The sequence below is a fragment of the Drosophila virilis genome, chromosome 2, assembly GCF_030788295.1.
Source record: "Drosophila virilis strain 15010-1051.87 chromosome 2, Dvir_AGI_RSII-ME, whole genome shotgun sequence".
Taxonomy (NCBI): Eukaryota; Metazoa; Arthropoda; class Insecta; order Diptera; family Drosophilidae; genus Drosophila; species Drosophila virilis.
The window spans coordinates 4,391,417-4,413,532 of NC_091544.1; the positions used below are offsets into that span (position 1 = coordinate 4,391,417).

A 22,116-nucleotide genomic window follows, 5' to 3' on the forward strand; every position below is an offset into this window, starting at 1 on the left:
CGACTACTCAGCACAAATATCCGTTTGATTATAGATATGTCCGTTTGATACAAATATAGATATATCTCGATGAAAGTTGCCAAACGAACAGAATTCATGTTGAATTCGATTCATTCTCGAATGAAGAGTTCTGTTTGCTTTCTATCTAATAATATCAATAACTAATCTGTTCTATGCCTAGTGTTGATAAACGTTCAATAAAATATATCCAATATCCTCTAAATACATATATATGCAGGACTATTTCGGTTTCGGTCATTCAGACATTAATGTCATTTTATATAGTTACTTCAAATGTAGCAGATATTACATCTACTCTAAAATAGTGGAAGATATACCTTTCGATATTCGAAAATTAAGTTATTGCAGGAAAAACTTCTTGGTTTTTCAAGATATCTGGACCAAACTCGGCATTTATTAGCTTTACAATGCTCCACATATATATGCAAAATCCTATCAACATTACCATTATATCATATAGCTGCCATTGGTCGAAAAGTAGGTTCTTGCATGAAAACTTTTTAATTTATCAAGATATCATAACCAAAATCGCCAATTATAAGTATCTCTATATTCCCTATATTTACACAAAATCGTATTAACATCGGACCACTATATCATATAGCTGCCATGGGAACGATCTGTTGAAAAGTAGGTTGTTGTATGGAATACGTTTTTGTTTTTCAAGATATCTTGACCAAACTCGGCATTTATAAGCTTTGCTATGCTCCTCATATATATACAAAATCCTGTCACCATCGGACCACTATATCATAGGTTGGGTCTGCAAGGGTATTTAATCTTCGGCGTGCCCAAGATAGCCCTCTTTCTCTCCCCATTTTATAATCCTAAGAGAATTGTTAGCTTCATTCAGACGAAAGAACTTTAATTCTTGCGACGCAAGATTAAGTCGAATATATCTGTGCAGGAATATATCTATGTTTTCAGGAATATATCTGCGGGTTGTATTTATAAATAATTGAAGCGCGCATCTTGTTTATTGCCAACCAAATCTCCGCTCGATATAACCATTCACCTGGACTCTTCGCATTTGTACATCTTGCGTATTTTGAACAAATCCCTCTCGGACGGGCCACGCGTCTGTCCCATCTCGCGCTCGACGGGATTACCATCGACCAGGGCACGCATCGTGGGCTGGCTGGGATCCTTGGCAAAGGCGTTCTTCGGATAATGCATGACGCTCTCAAAGTCGTAGGGCACATCATAGGTGGTTGTCGTGGACTCCGAGGTGGCCATGAACTGTGGCCAGTATTTGCGTGGAATATTATCGTAATCGACAACGACGTGTTCGTCGCGATCCGGACGACTCTGCTCGTGATACAGGCCCAGCACATGCAGTGTCTCGTGCTGTATAATGCCCGGCGTGGCCAGACACTTCGGCGAGAGCTGCACATCATGCGAGCCGGCACCCAGAAGCGGTATGGGATTATAGCCGATCCGGGTGCCGCACAACTTGGGCGACTTCTTATAGAAGACATAGCGACTGCCCGCCGGAGCCGCTCCAGACAGCTCCTCGAAGCGCAGGCATGTCCGCTCATTGAAGGTGGTCACAGCGTTGCGCACATTGTCCGCCTCCTCCGGACTCAAGTCGCCGGCAATGCGATAATATAGCCGCCGGCTGGGCCACAGCTGGAGCGGCGAGCGCATGGCGTTGCGGGTCTTGATCTCCGCCTGCTCATCGTCAATATCGATCTCGTTGTAGTAGTTCTCGAAATACTCCTGGCCCTGTGCACCGAGAATGGCCACCAAGCCCAGCAATGGAAACCACATTCTGCCTGAATTCCAAGCAGTTGGCTTTGGTTTTTATACAGTTGCGTCCCAAACAAAATGCTTTTATAATGATTTCTTTAAAATATAATTATCAGTTTTGTGTTTGCATTGAAAATGTGTGCAAACTAAGGTTTCACATGCATATAGATAAACATAAGTATGTGTGTGTGTGTGTATATGTAGACAGATAACAACTAAGTATTAGCAACACATTCTTATGCAACTATTCCTCTCGATAAGCCTGCTCTCCAATGCAATTGCTGTTCCCATGGAGCCAAATTCGACATTATCCGTAATACAATTTGCATAATTTAACATAGATAAAATATTTATATACTACGCCTGCACACACACACACACTGTGTGTGTGTGTGAGTGTTGTGTAAGGTCGGTAAATCGTTTTTTGTATGCATGACAATATAATTCAATCATATAACGACTACACTGCTGGCCAGAAAAAGTGTCGCGCCTCTGCCAGTCAAATCTGACAAGCTTCTTTTACAGTTCCTGAGTAATTAACTGAATACAATCGGAAATTCGGAAATCATATTTGAGCAAAATCGAAGTGCATTTCGTTTTATCAAAGTCACACGATTAAAATATTATTGCAACTTATGTTGAACACGACAAACTTAATTTAATTTTTAAAATAATCAAGAAAACTATTAATTTTCGTGGTATTTTTAAATGCTCTTAAAATGATTTAAAACATATTTCGCAAAGTTTTCATTCTATGTTTCTATCAATCATGCCTTGATCGAGTTTGATCTGAGACATTAAACTAAAACCGATAAATTATTTATTGATGAACGAGCTAAAAGTAATTATACAGCAAATAAGGCTCTAAGCTTGAAACCGAATATTGCTTTTCATTCATTATACTTTAAGAAAACCGCACAGAATTTACATTTATTAAATGTACTAATATGCTATAAATTTGAATGACAATACAAAAGCGTGTAAAGCTCAATCAACAATGTTAGCCACTTTTTCTGGCCACCACTGTTCTACAGTTCTGTGTGTATGTATGCTGCTCGTGGCAGCTGCATATTCGACACGTCCTAATGCATAACATTAGACTGACAATTGCTTCTGTTCCATAAACACAACCCAAAGACCTCCAAGCACCTGGCATATGCCCTATCGTCTCGCATGCGTTTCGATATTTTCACGTTACATTTTAACATATTACAGTGCATAATGTATGTATGCGTATGCATATGCTTATTCTACGGTTCTAGAAATTAGCCGAACGCTTAAGCTGTGGATCGTACTAACTATCGTTGAGTGTATCGAGAATCGAGTCAAGCAATTGATATAAAATATATTGTTATAGTATTTGTATCAAACTCTGCTCCGGCTCAGTCGGCGGGAGCAGATTTGGGTCGGGGAGGGGCTGGGAGGGAGTACACACTAAATACGCGTAACAATACGCCGCATTGGCTGGGTCGCGGCAGCTATGAGGACTTGGCTGCAGCCCAAAGAAGGCGTGCATATGTATATGTTTTAGCTGCCCGACTGCGCCACGTGGCGTATACATAATATTATTATTATTATTATCATAATTCATACATACAAAAGAAAAAAAAAAAATAGATTAGCAAGAACACAATTAAAAAACATTTTGCAAGCAAAATAATAAACAGCGAATTTCAGTTGTAGTTGGATGTCGTCGTTGTTGTCGTTGTTGTTTTTTCTTTTGTTTTTCTTTGTTTTTTTTTTTTTTTTTGTTTTTCGTTTTTTGTTGTTGTTGTTTTAACTGACAAAACCGTCATCGTCATCATCATCATCTTTGTCATCCTTGTCGTCATTGTATTCAATCCTGATCCTGGCGCCAGGATTGGGCACTTCGCTTGCAAACATCACAAATCAGTTCCTAGTCATTAGTAACGCTCTCCGATCAGCTCTCTATATTTATAATAGTAATAGTAGTAGATATAGTAGTTGTAGGTATATTATGTCTATCCACGTGGCATGGCTTCGATGGCGGGTGGGCGGGCGGTCTCTCTGTATATATGAGTGTGTGTGTGTGTGTGTGTGTCCGAGTGTGGATGTGCCCACGAGCATCGCCTAGTGCAGCTCAATGAACTGGTAGAGCGCCGGCGGCACAGTCTTCTGATATTTGATGCCATGCTGTTTGATGGTGCGTGCCGCCAGACACGCAAGCGTCGTGTACTTCATCGTGTCGATGATCTTGTGCAGAGGTGTCGGCGCCAGCAGCGACTCGAAGGTCTCGCCCGCATCGTTCTTGGTGTCCTGCAAACAGTCGACGGATTAGTTATCGAAATAGCAGAGCTACATTTTTGCCACTCACCAGATGTGCGCCACCCTCGAGCAGCGTGTGCGCCAATGGCTCGACATAGGGCTGCAGTGTGGCGGCCAGATGAAGCGGCGTATTGCCCGCATCGTCCACGGCATTCGGATCGGCGCCCACTTCCAGCAGCGCCTTGGCCAGCGATGCCGATGGGAACTGGCACGAGGGATAGCGACCGACCAGGGTGCCCTCGCGATAGCAGGCATAGTGCAGGGCTGTGCGGCCGCAGCGCACATGCACCTTGAGACGATTGAGGCGATACAGGGCGTTCATGATCTGATGCCGCATGTCCGGACAGAAGCTGTCCGCCTCGAGCAGCGAGCTGAGCAGGCAGCCAATGTGCAGGGCACTGACCAGAGTGCGGCTTAGTGCATTGGGATCATGATTGCAGTCGTGCTGATGCGCCGACAGCAACGTGGTCGACGATGAGCCGGACGTTGAGCCGGACGTTGAGCCGGATGTTGAGCCTGTGGTTGAGTTTGATGATGAGCTGGAGGAAGATGATGTCGATGAGGACTGGTTCAGTTGTTTGCTGGCGGCGGGCAGCAGATGCTGATGTTGATTCTGCTCCAGCGTAAATGCCTGACCGCGCTCCACTTCCAGCACGGCCTTGTGAAAGATCGTGAGCATGCCGTCCGCCTCAATGGGCGGCACGATGCGTCCGCGCGGCAGCAGACGCCCCGCCTCGACCAGCATAAAGCTGAAGAGCTCAGCGAACGAGAGCAACGAGGATTGCGTCATGGGGCTAAGCGGCTGCAAGATTTTCTGTTGCATAGTCAGGGCATAGGACCAGAGCTCGATGCAGCGATCGAAGCGACCAGCGTCTGCATAATGGGCGCCCCTGCAAAGGATAATTATATTTAAAAAAACGACTTCTTGCGGTTTCTTCTTTGCCTGCGCCTACCTGAAACGAATGTAGTAGCTGGTGTCCGGATGCGTCGGTCCTAGAATGCGCTGTCGTATGACTAGCGCCTGCATGCGCATCTCATCCGGATCGAGTACCAGCTCCTCGAGTTCTTCGATGGTTGTGACTTCGGTGACCAGCTCGTAGGCTGGCACCGGTTCCTGCACCTTTTTGTGCAATTGCGGTTCCTGTGCACGCTCCTCGAGAGCGCGTCGCCACAGCGTCAGCGCAACGGCCATGTCACGCTTCTTGTCCACATACGTTGCGCCGAGCAGCTCCAGTGCATCGATGCGCGCCACCCGGCTAACACACGGCAACGTTATCAGGTGCTCCACAATGGGCATGTGTCCGGTGACGCTGGCAGCCAACAACGGCGTCATGCCATAATAGTCCACGTCCATGGTGGCGCCGTGTTTCAGCAGCAGCTGCAGAATTTGCAGTGAGCCCGACTCCGCGCAATCGTGCAGCGCCGTGTTGCCCTTAATGCTGCAGCGATTCACGTCCGCATTCAGCGATAACAGATACTGGGCAATGCGATAGTGGCCCTTATAGCAGGCTATCATTAGGCAGGTGTGGCCATGCCGATTGGCCACCTCGAAGTCTGCGAGAGACAAGCATACAACGATTACAAGCGCCATTTATGGCAAGAAATGATGGCAACAAACCTGCTCCGTGATGCACCAAATATTTGACGATCTCGTAGTGGCCATCGAAGCAGGCGGCACGCAACGGCGTCGAGTTCGTGCGCGTTGTGCTGTTCACGTTCGCAAAGCGGCGCACCAGCATCTTGACAATGCCCAAATGGCCGGCGGCGGCGGCACACCACAGCGGCGGCGCATCCTCGATGGGCTCGCCATCGAAGCTAACGGAGCCAACCTGTTCCACATTGGCGCGACACTTTGTCAATAAATATTCTACAATGTCGTAGTGTCCGTTCCGACAGGAGATGACCAAAGGTGTGGCTCCGTTCACTTTAGCCGATATCAATGCCGCAATTTCTGATGTCGTTTTGTTGTACAGCACGTTCTGAAATTGACGAAAATACAATTATAATAAAATAGAAATGATTGCAATAGTCTTGAGCATTTTATTATTATATAATATACTTAAAATATTTATCAAATCAAAACAAAAATGAGATAAAAACAGTTTAAGCTGCGTTAAACATAAACAAACATTTGGCAAAAGAAAGTCAATATTGAATATGTTTACACAACATGCTGCAGCAACATTTAAGGCAGCATGTTGCTGCAACATGTGGCGCAACACAATTTGTAACTAAAGCCCGTTGACTTTGAATTTACATGGGAAATCAAATATTGCGCTTATCAATAGATTTCTTATCAAGCTCACATGAGAATCACATATATACATATATATATGTATAGGTATTTCCGAGAATGTTATTATTCATATACGCAACCAATAACATTTGCAATTAGAAGCGTGTATTCGATAAAGAATTGATATGCGCATAAATAAATTATTTATCTGCTTAACAATAAAACCAAACTGGCAAAAAGTGCGACAGAAAAACGCAAAGTGCTAATTACAATTTGTAAATTCGTGAGCTATATATAATTTCTATATATGAGACACTGAAAGTTTGAAGGCATGAGAGTCAGAATAATCGGTTGGCCCTAATAAATCAGTTTCACTCTTTACAATGCTGAATCTTTGTATACCCTGCGCCCTGAGCTGAGAAAGTGTTTATAAAGGGTATAACGTTTTTGTGATAGGCAGATAGAAGCATCTCAGAGCCCATAATGTATATTTATTCTTGAACAGAATCAAAAGCCGAGTCAATCTCAGAACCTACAAGAGCTAGAGACATGAAACTTAGGTCCTCCCAGTGCAAGCCTGCTTCCGATAACCGATAACTTGCAACACTTCCAAGAAATCGATAAATAAAGATAAAAAAATTCCATTTATGAACAAGTTTCACAGGCTTAAATGGGCTAGAGTCAACAAATTTGGCATGTAGCCTCTGGAAGAGTATATACATATCAGGATTCTTTCATCTTTTGCAGAGTATCCGCCAGTCGGACATACCCAACTAGAGCACTGTTACATGTCGCATGTCAAAGTCAATATGCCATATCGGATTACTATATCTTGTAGCTGTTTTAATCACAATCGATCGTCTATACAAATTACTTGCGCGTAGCGCACAAATTATCATTCGTATACCCTTCTAGAGGGTATTACTATTTTGTGATGAAGTTTGTAACGCTTCGAAGAAGACACCTCCGGCCCCATTAAGTATATATATTGCTGATCAGCATCAACAGGCGAGTCGTTAAATGTTACTATGCGATCTAGTCTCTTCTGTCCCTCTTCTCTTCCAACATTACAAATCTCCCAAAAATCTATTGATAACACGCGAATAATCCGAAAATCAAAAAACTTTTCAATCCATAAATTGATTTTAATCAAAATATACTTTCCAGGTGTTTCTTTTTTAAACAAACCATTTGCACAAAATTCTCAAACTTCAAAATAAATTAAAAGGGTATTCGGGCTGCGGTTATACAATGATATCAGTTTATTCTGGTTGATTTGCATTTTATTTTATTTGCGCATGCCAATTTGAAATTGAATTTCATTGATGTCAAACGTGTTTTGTTTTCACTGTATGTTAATTACGTTATTAGCTGCGCCCGAAGCACCTGTGGGCCGGTCTGCGTGTGGACAGACGCACGTGTCGCGCTGCTTTTCGAATGAGCGCAGATGAAACATTGTCCAGTCGGCAGTCTATATAGAAGTGGATAGTGCCATATGTAATATGCGTGTCGTCTTCAACTCCAGCCTGAGCGTCTGGAATATGGACTCACACTTGCCACCTAGGCTGTGATTGCACCTGGTTTAATGCAAGCGTGTTAGACTCTTAAGAACATTGTCAAGGAAATTTTGTTGGCAATATGTAAACATATTGGAATATCAAAAAGGGGTTATTGAAGCAAAAACTTGACAGACAGGTTTCTCAACCAATCTTAAATAACTCAAACTTATAGAACGCTTCCAACTTTCAATTGCTGCTGAAGTTCCCCTAAACATTTTCATTTCTTATTGTCAAGAGTTAAATTGTTTTGAAAATAAAGCACAAGAACTTTAACATATTCCAAGATTGTTTTTTCATTTTCAAATATTTCTCTGTTAACCATTAAGTAGACCAAACATTTTGTGACAATTTTAAAAGTCCAAAGTTCAAGAGCGATAAATTTAATATAATTATATTATTTAATATTCTTATCAACAGCTTATAAAATAAATTTGTGCGATAAAAAAACAGTAGTATATATTGAGCCTTATGCCTGATTAAATTGCAAAAAAATCTAGGTAAAAGATAGCCAGAATATAAGACTAGTTGGGGCGTTTACCAACACTGGTATTTTAAACACACCGTTTAGTTGTGGACTATGTTTAAATAGAACATTTTTCTATATAAAATCTTGTTATTTTTTTAGTTATACCCAAAGAACATCTCTCTAAAGTCTGGCCATAAATTGTTTTAATCATTCAACTGCAACTGTGTTTACCAATACTGGTTTGTACTCAATTGCATTCATGCGAATTCAAAGTGTTGCAAAGCTTTTTAAGCTTGTGAGAGAATTGCCTTTAGTTCGAATAGCATATCCTGTTTATATATTTAGTCGAATCGCAAGAGAATTATTTGCCTGTCTAGAGTATATTTTATTTATAAACCTCCTAACATTCTATATAGATGTTGTAATGTGCCATGAGTTGGCTCTTAAAAATTAATATTTTTAATGTTTAGGCTTAAGCCTATTGCAAATAATACAAATATTTATAAAATATTAGCTCATGCTTAAGTTTAAAGCAGAACAATGATTTGTGATTTATCGATTTGACAAATACACATATTTTGCGCCGGGGACAGGTGTCGATTAGCAGTTGACGTTGAATTCTACGCTAATCAAATATTGTTTTTCTTCTTCTCTTTCTTTTGGTATATCATTTTTTTGATTTGTTAACATTATCAATATCAATAAAATAATACACACACACTAGACACATTGACAAAAGGGTTCCAGTTTGATAAAACTTTTTCTGTACAGTTCAATGTGCATTTTGGTTTTTATTGCCTAGACGAACTTTTTTAGAAATTGAGCAGCAAATCGGGATATTTTTCAAGTAATCTATAATCATGTTTCTCTTCTTTCTTTAGAAACGTTTGCTAATTTCCTGCATTGAAAAGGCTCAGACTATACTAAAGCCCTTGGGCGATAGGAAACAAAATGATTAGAGAAAACCTTGGGACAAGAGAACTTTTCGACTTATCAGTCTCAATTAGAGCAATCGTCCGGACCAAAACCCAAAACAACGACATCGCCGTCCGTTTCTTAAAACCAGAAATAAATACAAAAAACCGAAAAACAAAAATAAACGACTAGGCCGAAGAGTAAATACCCTTGCAGGCATTGGGTTTTTATAAAAGGAAAGAGATCTTCATTTCCGATCGATGATATATTAATCATAAGCATATAAGCATATAATTCTCTATGATAAAGCAGCTACGATTTGTTGTTAAGTTTCTGTTAAACTTTTGGTTTTTATCTCTATTTGATAGAGATAAACTCTGAAATATTTATTATAAAAAAAAAAATGCATGTTAGTTTTACGTCTGAGATATCAACAGACAATCGTTACACATTTCCAAGCGTTACACATTTCGTGACAAAACAAAAGTATACTCTGCAAGAGTATAGAAACGCAGAGAAATAATAAATATAAAAAACAAAAACAACACACACACACAAACACACACAAAAAAAGCCGCTGGGGGAGCACTCAATCAGAAGACCTTGTGAATGCCGTGCGGCATTTTATTTATTTATTTATTTATGCTTTTCCTTTTTGTTCGTTTTCGTTTTGTTGTCATTGGCTTGGCATTATACGCGCGCTCTCTCTCCCCCCTCTCTCTGCCGCTCACTCTCGCCTCTGGCTCCAACTGAGAGCAACTTATTTTTTGTGCTCTTCTAACACGCGTTTAAGAATGTTAACGCTTCCTGATCTCTCTGGCGACGCAGACGGAGCAACAGTTCTTTCTTTCTTCGTGCTTATTCTGCGTCACAAAATGGCCACAGCGACCACCCCTCCCCCACAACCGGGCGTGTCAACCCCTTTGTCTACGCATTTAACAGCTCGTGCGCGTGACAAGCACATTTTGGCAACATTTAGCAGCGCATTTCTCAAAGATAGAAATTGTTGAAAAATTTTTTGAAAATAATACAATAAAAACAACAATAAGCTAAATATAAGCTTAAATACATGAATATTAAAATTTACGCCTTAATATTTCAATCAGATTGGGAGCACAGCCTTGCTGTGGTGCATCATTAAATGTTTATGGCATGGCCATGGCTAAAGAGAATCCCAATCCCAAATGTCCAACGAGCAACATCGTGGGCTACTGAACTTTTCGCTTTCATCAGCAGCAAACGAACAAACAAACAAACGGCAGCTGTTTGCTTTTCCGCATTTATAACATACGTATGTGTGTGTGTGTGTGTGTGTGTGTGTGTGTATGCTTGCATGTACGCATGAGAAGCAGGTTCCCGGCTGCATATTCAATTGAGATTAAGTTCGCTTCACGCCAACCGATATCTGATGAGTCATGCAACAACAGTTAACTACAAACAAACGGAATGACGCCAAGCACGGCGATTGCCCCAAAGTCTCGCTTAACCTTGCCCGGAGTCCGGACAGATCGCAACAGTTCACGGGTGCCGCCCCAGACATACGCATGCACATACATATGTCTGATGTATGTCTGTAGGCAAGTTAGACAATGGGCGAGCTGGGCGGGCTGTGCGACACACAAACGTAGTGGAACGTAAAAACGTAAGGCAAAGGCCGTCACAATTGTACCGTTAGCTATAGAGCACAGGTAGCACAGGTGGCATGCGTTATGCGGTAATTGATATGAGCCCACGCAACGAGCCACATTTGGCCCAGCAACCGGTTGTAACATAATTCAATGAAAAGTATAGATAATTGTGGAAAATCCAACATGTGACAAGCGACAAACGCAAATGTTAAAAGGTAATTAACATTAAACATTTTTTTAATAGAACACCTATTAAAAAAAGGTACATTATCAATATAAGTATATGTATTTTCATTGGAAATGCTTCTCTCCCAAAGGTAAGAAAAGTCTCTTAGTACATTTAGTCAGGAATAAGACTATGGAATCATTGCTTAATTTATATTCATTTCAGATTAAAAAAACGATTCTCACAGAGTTGCATTTTAGCAAAGAATGGTGTGACTGTATCAAACATAGTATTAAAATACCAACTTCGTATTAAAAACTGCCTTTGTCCCTTTAGATGGACATAAGTTAATAAGCGAAACGAAAAATTAAGCTAAAAGTTTAGTTTGATGTCGCAGTCAATTGGAACGCCACTTATCTACGCAACATTCCAGAAATTTTTGTGGTTGAATGCGTCCTACGACAAACATAAAAATCTTTTATCTCTCTCTCTCTTCATACTCACTAGAGACATTAAATTAAAAATAATTTTTTTAACTACAAGATCTCTTGACCCAGCTATACATATATATATATATACTAAATATGTCTAGACATCTATTAGGTTTGCAAAAATTGAAAATTGAGAAACAATTAAAAAAACAATGTTGTGGAACTTGAATTGGAATATTACAAACATCGTGAAACTGTCAAATGTATTTTTATTTTAATGCTCAATACTTAAATGCAAAATACTTAAATATATTCTCAATTATTTGTTTTTTATGTATGCTAATTAAATGAAATATCTGATTGTTTCGTATACAATATGTGCATCTATAAATATTGATATAATATTAAGCTTCTAGACTTGTTCGAAATAAATGTTTTCTTCTATAATACAAATATTTTATATCAATTTTAAAGTATAGCTATCTTTTTAGCCCTAATGGTTGAAGAACTATTGAATTGCAGACCACAAAAATGGTTTTATTTTTACCCAAATTTTTGTGAAACTTCAAACTAAAAAACTCTGGAAAATTAAATAAAAAATCCATGATTTAGAAAGAAACATGTAATGTTATTAACATAACATATAATGTTATTTTTTTTACATGCGAGTCTCCAGTTTGATAAAAAGAAAAATCGGAATTTTTGATTTTCCTATTCCCCAATCGAGTTTCAGTTTCATTGAGTAAAAATCAACAGCAAATGTGACTTGGCTTCACTTAATATATTTATATTTACACATTTTCTTAATGCGTACCGAAAGCAGAAGCAGAACCTTACGAGACTTTTAGTCAGCGTGTTTTGTTAGTCAACTCTTCAAAATTTCCCAGATCCAAACTTTTAGATGACTCAAGCGAAAAGGGATCACACAATAATTGCGCCTGCTCTCAGAATTTGTTTTGGTTTTTGCTTGTTTCAACGAAAAACAGATTTGAAATTTCACTTCCCGAAATTAAACACATGCAGACATACATATATATACATATACCTCTGCTTGTGTGTGTGTGTGTTTAATTTGTATTTAATTTGTATTTTCTGCTGTTGCTTTTGTGTTGCGCAAATTGCTTGCCGCGTGAAAACAGACAGCAATAATAAACGAAACGAAATACATGTGTACATGTGTGCATGTGTGCATGCATGCATATATGCATGTCTGGCATGTACGCATGTTCGCATGTATATGTACATTTTTGAAACAAGGTAAAAATCTTGCATACTTGACATTTGTTCTCCATCAAATGCGCATAAATCATGTGAAAGTGTGCGAGGGGGGAGAGGGGGGGAGGGTTATCCGGGTGTTTTACCTTGCAATTTACCGCTATGAAAATGTCGCGAAAATCTATTGCGAATCAGTTTAAAATCGCCAGCATTTTAAAGGCGTTTACAAATGTTGTTTCCGTGTAATAAACAATCAACAATAAACAACTTTCCATAATTGTTGCTGCTGTTGGTCGTATTGTTGTTGTAGTTGTTGTTTTTGTTGTTGCTGTTGCTTTGCGATCATTTTCTGTTTGCCGTGCACGCATAATTTATTATAATTTTGACATTGAACGAGTTCAATGTCGATATGCAGCAGTAGATATCAACCTACCCGCGTGCCCGCGTCTCTTCATGTCTCACAACTCTCCACTGGCTCTTGGTCTCCGCTTTGGTGCGTTCAACCGACAATTTAAAGGTTCCCCCTCCCCACTTCCCCCCTTCCCTGACCACTCGCTCGACGACCAGGCTGACATTCAAATCAGCCACGTCGCTCAATTATTTGGCTTATTTGTTAGCTAAACTGGCGCGACTGCGCAGTCGCTTCAAGGGTGTAACAAACTACAGAAAAGGCTGCGAGCTCTAGTCTTGAGGTCAACGGTGCTTTTAACGGGTTCAACAAGAGAACGAACGTCTCTGATGCGATATATCAGCCAGCAGACAAGACAAATCAAATCATCTTACAATAAGTAATGCATATTTTGATGAGTATACATGCATGAGTGTATGTATGTGTGTATGTATGTACGAAAGTAGATAGTTAAGTAGGTAGGTACATATATATGTATTGATGAATTGATGTATGTATGTATATATTTACGTATGTAGTTATGTATGTGTGCATGTATGAATGCATTTACGTATATGTGGGTGCATGTATATATGTATTAATTTATATGTGTGTGCATGTATGTATGTATTTATGTGTATGTTTGTGCATGTATGTATGTATTTACGTATATGTGTGTGCATGTATGCATGTATTTACATATATGTGGGTGCATGTATGTATGTATTTATATATATGTATGTCCACGTATGTATGTATTTATATATATGTATGTCCATGTATGTATGTATTTATGCATGTGTGTGTGCATGTAGGTATGTATTTATGTATATGTTTGTGCATGTATGTATGTGTTTATATACATGTAAGTGCATGTATGTATGTATGTGTGCATGTATGTATGTGTGGATGTATTTATGTGTTTATATGTATGTATGCATGTTTTTATGTATGTATGTATTTATGTGTGCATATATTTATGTATGTATGTATTTATGAATGTAGATAGTTAGAGTATTCATGTATGCATATATATATATGCATATTTATGCTGGGGTTCACACGATGCAGGGTCGAGGTCAGGGGCGATTTTGATGCGCTTTGTTTTGATGCGCCGTGGAAAAATACTCTACGAAAAACAAGTATTTCCAAACATTATTTCCATACCAACAGAATGTAATGAACCTCTGTTAGGCTGAAAATGTTAATAACATAAAACCTGTACCAGGTCAAATTTAAATATAAATCATGTATTATTTTCATAAATATCTATTCCGCTCTATCAATTAAAATTAAATAAAAAGTTAAAAAAAAAAAATGGTCAAGTTAATTAAAGAAAAATTAACATTGCCATAAAAACCTAACCTTATGTGGAATAAACACTTAAATGGGAGCCAGATTTCCTTGAACAAGACAAACTGTTTATATTACAAATTAAATATTTCCCAAAGACAATCTCGAACGTTCCCAGATACTTTTTAAATGTTTTAATTTCACTATTGACATATTTTTGATATCTATGCAAATTGAATGAATGTGTATTCTACTGATAAAATGAGCTGCTTAAGCTTATCAGCCCAAGTTGTATTTCAAATATAGTATTGAGCTATATTTATTTCGCTCAAGGAGAAACGCTTATAAAGCTGAAGCTGATGCATAAGCCGCAGGCCTGTTAGGGTCTGGTAAATATCAACAGAGATACTCACAGACAAACATCAACAGAGATACTGGATAGATATGTATATACGTTCATACATATAGACGAGCAGATAGGCATTGAGCCCCATTCTGATGCCTAGCACAGGCGCTGATAATATTATAATGCTTTATGATGGGCGTATAATCAGCCAGAAGGCATTCACATTGTTGTGGGCTTTGTTGCTTTAGTTAATCGTGCGACGAACTTCAAAGTCATGACGGCGTCGATCGCGGAATAAGCCAAACAAATAAACAAACAAAGCAAAACACAAACAGATACAACTACGCATACACATACAGATACAGATACCGAGATACAGATACAGATACGGATGGCTATACTTAAAGATAGTTACATGTAGTTGGAATAAATCGTAGCACGGTAGCACGCAATATTCCCTAGAGGCATTGGCATCGACGGAACGGCATCGTAAATAAGTTACGAGGTGCGATAAAATGCACTGCGAGAAATACAATAGCATTTTAAAAAGGCCATTCAATTGCGCCCTGAACCTAACGTCCACATGTCACATCAAACAACGAACAAGTGTCAAGTTAATGAATTGCTTTAAGTGCTCAAAATGACGTGTGTGAAAAAGATTTGTAACATTTTCCAACTTTACTTAGGATGATGATCTTTATACATATAGTATATATAGTATATAGCTTACAATCAAGATTTTATGAAGTACTCGAAGAAGAAATATTGTAGACTAAGTTGATAGATTAAAGAGACTTGTGAAATTAGTATAGATTAAATATAGCTTACGCACAGGGATTTTGATGGAATTCGAAAATGCATATTGTAGCCAAGTTAAAAGATTGTAGAGATTTTTATAACTTTAACTATAGCTCGAATAATATCATATACATATATTGTAGACATAGTTGATAGATTGAAGAGTCTAGGTAGATAAGTTTTATACAGCGAGGGATTTATAAGAAGAACTTGAAAAAGCATTTTGTAGACTCAGCTGATAGATTCGAGAGACTTGCAATAGAAGTGCATTTTTTGCTAAAGTAGTTGTCTTTTGTGACGTATTTAAGTGCGCATTAAGACGGGAAGTCGATAAGATTTCGCAGCCGGAAAAACTGATTAACAAAATGTGGTATGCAAGGTCAGTATTGTGACACATGCTTTTTCCATTGCGCAAAAATCACCTGCTAAAAATAAATATGAAGTGCACGAAGGTCCATATCATTTAAAATTGAATTTTACCAGGATGAAAATCATATAAATTTGCCAACAAAATATAGTCTTAGGATAAATGAAAATAATTTGAATATCATGCACAGGGAAATGGAAATGTCGACTTATTTCTCACAGTGTGCGTCTTTCGCTCTTTCCTGCTTCACTAGTTCAGCGCTGTTCAAAACAAAGGGTATTACACTTCTATGTAAGAGGCAACGACGTGTAAATACTCTTTAGCTTAAGGTTTTACAAATTCTAAAAACTGTAAGTTGCTGGTAGATCACCGATGAGCCCCTCTTAAGATCAATCCACAATTATATTGCCTACGCCTTTTGAGGGCGTAGAAAATCTGAAAGATCAGTATCTCTTCATATAGGTGCATGTATTTGGCTACCAATGAGCTTTAAGCTGTTATTGGACTGTGAACCAAGATTGGCAATCATTATTTGTTAAATAATAATATAAATTATTTTATATATAGTATTCAAAAACTTATAATGATCTGTTCACATCAAATGCTTTAATCAAATATTGTTAGAAAATGTTGTAATATTTCTATCAAACATTTGTTGAATTTATTTGATTTATTCTGTCATACATATTAAGAATGAATTCGAAGAAAAACTTAGCACGTTATTATCAAACAAAAGTAAACGAATAAAAAGCAAATTTTGTGCTCTAGATTAGGGGTATTCGACCTTGCGTATTTCGTTTAATGCCCATTCCGAGAATAAATTACTTGCATACAATTTGCAACTTTATATCATATCTTAAAAATCGAAGCAAATTTAAAAGCTTAAGTTAGAGCATGACATAAATAGGTCTTATCTAGGCAACACCCCCAACCCCAACCCTCCCTCCACCTTTATTCTAAAGCCACTATCACCCAGTTTGCTCTCCATAAACATGACAAACTTGGCAACAAAATTGTCATACCCGCTGCGGCGGCGAGTGCATGCCGATAATACTTAAGATAAAGCCAATGAACGCTATCGCACGCACTCAGCTTTAACTGTCTGCAGACACAAGAGATGCATTGTTGTTGTTGTTGTTAATTGCTGTTAATGTACAATGGGTACATGGGGAGTAAATACATTGTACACATGCGAGTCGCTGCTGCTCTCGAGTACTTTATGAGACGACGACGAGACGGCAGCAGAATTGAAGTCAAAGCAAACCAGCCATAGAGCAACAGCTACGCTCTGACCTTACATTTACAGACACACGCACACAAAGAGAGAGAGAGAGAGAGAGAGAGAGGGGGGGGAGCACACACACGCCTGTACAAAGCACTGGCAACTAATAATCAAGAAGCAGTTAAATGTTAAACAAGTGGAAAAAAGAAGTAGGTCCACACTGAATGATGCTGCACATAAAGCTCAGCTGTGGTTGTCGCTCTCGCTCGCACACTCGAATTCAAATTCGCTTTTTGAGGTTAACATAGCAACAACAGCAACAAGCAACAACTTTAGACAAGCAATTTGCGCTGCAAATGTACAGCACAAAACAAAACTAAAGAAACCGAAAAGGCAAAGAATCAGCCTCAACCTCAAAAACAGCTGTTGACCGAGCTAAAAAAATATATATATAATGCGAACATATGTGCACATATGTATGTACATATATATATATATGTAAAAATCTACTTAATTTGAATGCTTTGCATTTGCAAATCTTTGGAAAACAACTAACCAAAGCTTTTTCACTTTGCATGATTGAAGCATTTTTTTGGCATGCAAATTGATGGTTCGAACTTGGATGGCTCTTGAACAATATATCCAATATCCTGATAGTTATCAGAACTGATGAATTAGCTAATTATTACAAGAGCCTTTCGGCTCATTTAGTTCATTTAAAGTATTATTATTATTATTTAAGTATTAAAAGCATTCGCAAAGCCTTTCGATTGCTCAGTTCAAGAACTTTTTTTTAAGTCCAGCTTAGATCATTTCAAATCCCGTTTTCTGCCTATTTTGGCAATACATTTTATATTTTCATGATATGCAAATGTTGAATATGTTTCCTTTTAAGCGGTTCGTTCAACTTTTGCAATTCGTCATTTGGTTCTGGTTTATAATTTAAATAAAGTTTTACTCTTATTCAAAAGTTCGCTTCCTGTTTTTCAACTTCCTTTTATTTTGCCTTTTATTTATTTCGAGCCTACAAAGTTGAAATTTCTATCAGATTTGCTTATATTTAATCATTTCGTTCGTTTCAAATTAATTTTATGAAATTATAATTAAATTATTTTTGTCAACCATTAACAAATGTTCATGTTCTTTATGACTTTTGAACTGGCTCCTTTTGAACAAAACCCAGTTTGACTAATCCGAAATCCAGTTCCAGCACAATTCATTTAAATGTTTTTCTGGTTATCTTAATACATTTTATGATTTAGCTGTATTTTATGATATGCTCATGCAAACATGTTTCGTTGAAATTTGGCAACACGTGATTTTTATTTTAGTTTTTAATTAAAGTTTCTTCTATTTCCTTGTCAGTTTGGGTTCTTTAACTTTTTTTCGAATTTTCCGAAAACCGTTTTCTCATCAATTACTTAAAATAAAGCATAAAATTAAAAATAAAATAAATAATTGATTTTTTTTCCTCATTTGAGTGCATATATAAATAAACATTATCAGACACTGGGGAACTTTTAAAATATTTGTATCTAAAACATTTCCTGTATTGTTTTATTTCTTGCCCATAACAAATCACTCGTTAAACCTTTAATATTTGCGATCTTATTAAAAGTACTTCATTTATTTTCTGCCTGACTCAACAGAGCTCATCAATAAAGCACAGATCTCACGTAGCGTACTTCACAAAATACGTATTGTTGTGACTTTAGCGCAAAGTGGCACTTGGACTTCGTGTGCGCATACATCATGCATACATACACTCTATGTACGTATGCATGTACGCATGTATACATGTATGCATGCATGTATGTATGTGTGCACATGTACTTACCACATAAGTATGATATTATGTGTTTTGGCTTTTATTTTTGGAATAAACATAAACAACCAACAAGAACAACAACAACAACAACAACAACAACAGCAACAACATTGCCAACGAACTAGAAAAAGTGTTCACAGAGCGAGAAAAACCAGTTCCATGTGCTAGAACATGTTGCACACATTGGCGTTCGAGATCGGAGCTGGTTGACTCAATATGGAGCAGCAGTTGCTTTGGGCTGCAATAACACCTTGCAAAATATATACATATATACATATGTATATTTAAAAGCACAAATTCAGCCCAGGCACGCGGCTATTTTGGGACACACACACACACGCGCGCGCACATCAATTAAATCGCTTCCTGACGCAGCATCAGCATCGTCAGCCCCATAAATGACACATTTTCGGAGCCAGAGTCGAGCCCAAGTCAGGAAGTCTAAAAATGAACAAAACCGGTGCGAGTCGAGCCTTTCTGTTGCTCTCTGCGACGGTGATTGAACGCTCTCAAGGATAACTGACAGCACATGCAGATGCGAAAGTACACCATGCATACATACACACACATATGTAGAGAATTAAAGCGAGATGGAGAGAGAGAGAGAGCGACAAAGAGAGAGGCGGGGTGGGGAGGCAGGCAATATCTTCCCCGTCGAGTTGACGCACTTGACAATGGCGGAAGCGTTTAACAAAACCGAACGCAACGTGATTTCAGCTGTTGAATTTTTGACTGTCATTAACATGTTAACACAAGCGGCCGAAAAGCACACAACGTGGCCCAAATACGAATCAAAAGTGATTTAACAAAAATTAATAATAAGCTATAGCTAAAAACAGAAGAAAAAAGTAGAATGATATTTTGTAGTCGTGTATCTGGTTTGGAGACACAAACTGATAGCGATAAGATAACGCTAACGAAAGCAGCGCAAGTGAATCAATGCAAAATGTAACGGAACACTATAAAAAAAAATACACACACTCACAAAAATAGTTTGTCGCATGAACGCAAACAACACATAGAAACAAACAAAACGAAAAATCCCTAAAATGTGCTTTACATTTCTTTGCAATTTATGACGTCATTAAATTACCTTTATTCGCGCTTTCTAACAGTGGCCTGTAGTGTGGCATTCTTATGTTAAATGACTGCAGCCAATGTAAAGAAGGCCTATAACATATAACAAAAGTTGTAGCCAGAACTTTAAATCTTATGCAATTTATTTACCATGAACGAAATAATTATATCAATTATATTTAAAGGTGTTTCAAGAATAAATGCACCATATTGAAAAAATTGAAAATCTTGATTAATGTTAATGTGCTAAATCATAACATAAGTCTAACATTAGTATCGAGTAAAAAGTTTGCAAAGATTTTCTTGTCAAAATTAGCAGAAATGCTTGTAATATTTTTATGTTTCAAGTGATATAACCAAAAAGGGTATTACAAATAAAAGTCATAAAACTACAGACAAACAAACACACACATTTGCACACACACACACACACACCTACACGTAGTTGCAGGGCAAATGAAGCCAAATGCAACAGCGCAATTTGCAGTGTTCCAATGTCAAGCCAAAGCAGTCAAAGCTTAAGAACTTTATTATGCAAAAAGCGTGCCACAGTCGCAGGGAGCTTGAAATGTACGCCCACAAACAAACAAACAAACACGCTATGTGTATATACACTCATGTGTGTGTGTGCGCGCACATTTGTATTTGTTATTGTTTTGGCGCTGTTGCCGAGCAAACCACTCTTTCTCTCTCTCTGCCTCTCGCTCAGCAGCTCGCGTATGTGTGTGTGTGTGGTGTGTTTGTGTGTAGAATTTTATTGATTAGTCACAAGGCTGGCAGCACTGCAGCAGCAGCAGCAGCAGCTGAGTTGTGCTGTGATTTTTACTTGCAAGTCGCAGTCGCAGTCGCAGGCAGCCGCCCACGCATCAGCAGCAGGGGCAGAATTAGCAATTGCAGAGCAGGTAGGTACTCACCTTCAATAGGGGCAGGTTATTATCGCGTGCAGCATTGAATACGATGAATTTGTCATCCATTTTAGAAATGTGTTTGCTGGGCGACGCACTTTTGCATAAATAACAACTTTCAAAACCTCACTCAAAATTTTGTGTTCCTTTTTAATTTATATGTTTAGCAAATCAGCCAAAAAATTATTTTATTTTTTAATAAATTTTCTGCCACTGCTTTCGTCGTTTTGGTTGCGAGATTGAGATTTTTCACTGCCTGCTGTGGATGTTGTTGTTATTGCTTATGTGAATTGCTAGTAATTTATTTTTATGTATGTATGTGTGTATGTATATTTTTCTCACACAAAGAACTTGCAACCGAAAATAAATATACAATTCTTTCAATAATTGCACAATTATCGTCAGTCTACGTTATTGTTGCGTTTTTATTGCTCTGCTTCCGTATTTTGTTGCATTTTTTTTTTTGCGCTCTCTTCTTCTGTGGCAGCGGCAGCGACGGCGACGGCGGCGGCGGCGGCAGCGGCCAAAAGCAGGAAGACAAATTTCTTTGTACTATTTCTCTTTTGTTGTGTCGCTTCTGTTGCGCGGCGCGTTGAATATCTGCTGCACTTAATTATATCGCGCCAATCTTCTGCCGTTACCACTCTGTGCCAGCTTGGTTTCTTGCGTTTTATGATTCTTAAATATGATTTAATTAAAACACACAATCGTCAGCGGCACAGTCGCGCGACGTCACGCACGAACAGGAAAAATATCACTGAAAAAAACGCTGTTAACTTTTTCTTATAAGAGTGATCGAATAACAGCATAGAGATGGGTACGTGAGCAAAATGACAACACATGTATGCTCACGAAATAAGCTGTTAAAGAACATAGCCGCTTTGACTTTTCTAGCATTGTTTAAATCAATTATTGTGCAGTATTTTTGGCATAGATATCATTATTTATGTATCTTATATAATAATTACCAGAACGACCATAATTACTTTAGTCTTTGAAAGAAATAATCGAAATCTTACGGAGCTCGTGATATCGATGCATATGTATACGAAATTAAACATTGCACACCTCTAGCACGTCTAGTACAGTCTGTTAAATAATTCGATATACTGTCAAGTTAACATTACCATGAACGAATAATTAAAATCATCGATTAGCGTGATATCGAATGGTGTCAGACCTTACACGGGGTATCGTTAAAGCCTAGCTGTCGAGAAATC

The 22,116-nt window shown here is 38.3% G+C and overlaps 2 protein-coding genes across 2 annotated transcripts; both read right to left on the minus strand.

The window, feature by feature from the left end:
• Positions 1-274: 274 nt before the first annotated feature.
• Positions 275-2,495, minus strand: LOC6629582 (zinc metalloproteinase nas-38). Its single transcript, XM_002054838.3, has one exon. The coding sequence runs from the start codon at positions 1,789-1,791 to the stop codon at positions 1,033-1,035; it is 759 nt and encodes a 252-aa protein (XP_002054874.1). The 5' UTR covers positions 1,792-2,495; the 3' UTR covers positions 275-1,032.
• Positions 2,496-3,209: 714 nt separating this feature from the next.
• LOC6629581 (protein fem-1 homolog CG6966) lies at positions 3,210-21,649 on the minus strand. Its single transcript, XM_002054837.4, has 5 exons — positions 20,906-21,649; positions 5,675-6,035; positions 5,010-5,610; positions 4,106-4,946; positions 3,210-4,047 (listed from the first exon to the last, which is right to left on the minus strand). Exons 1-5 carry the CDS (start codon positions 20,963-20,965, stop codon positions 3,862-3,864), a joined length of 2,049 nt encoding a protein of 682 aa, XP_002054873.1. The 5' UTR covers positions 20,966-21,649; the 3' UTR covers positions 3,210-3,861.
• Positions 21,650-22,116: the final 467 nt, after the last annotated feature.

Coding starts and splice junctions, on each gene's coding strand:
- LOC6629581 (XM_002054837.4), bottom strand. CDS start 20,965: ATGGATGACAAATTCATCGTATTCAATGCTGCACGCGATAATAACCTG. Junction 6,036..20,905: donor ATAACCTGCCCCTATTGAAG/GTGAGTACCTAC, acceptor CGTCAATTTCAG/AACGTGCTGTACAACAAAAC. Junction 4,947..5,009: donor AGCTACTACATTCGTTTCAG/GTAGGCGCAGGC, acceptor TATCCTTTGCAG/GGGCGCCCATTATGCAGACG.
- LOC6629582 (XM_002054838.3), bottom strand. CDS start 1,791: ATGTGGTTTCCATTGCTGGGCTTGGTGGCCATTCTCGGTGCACAGGGC.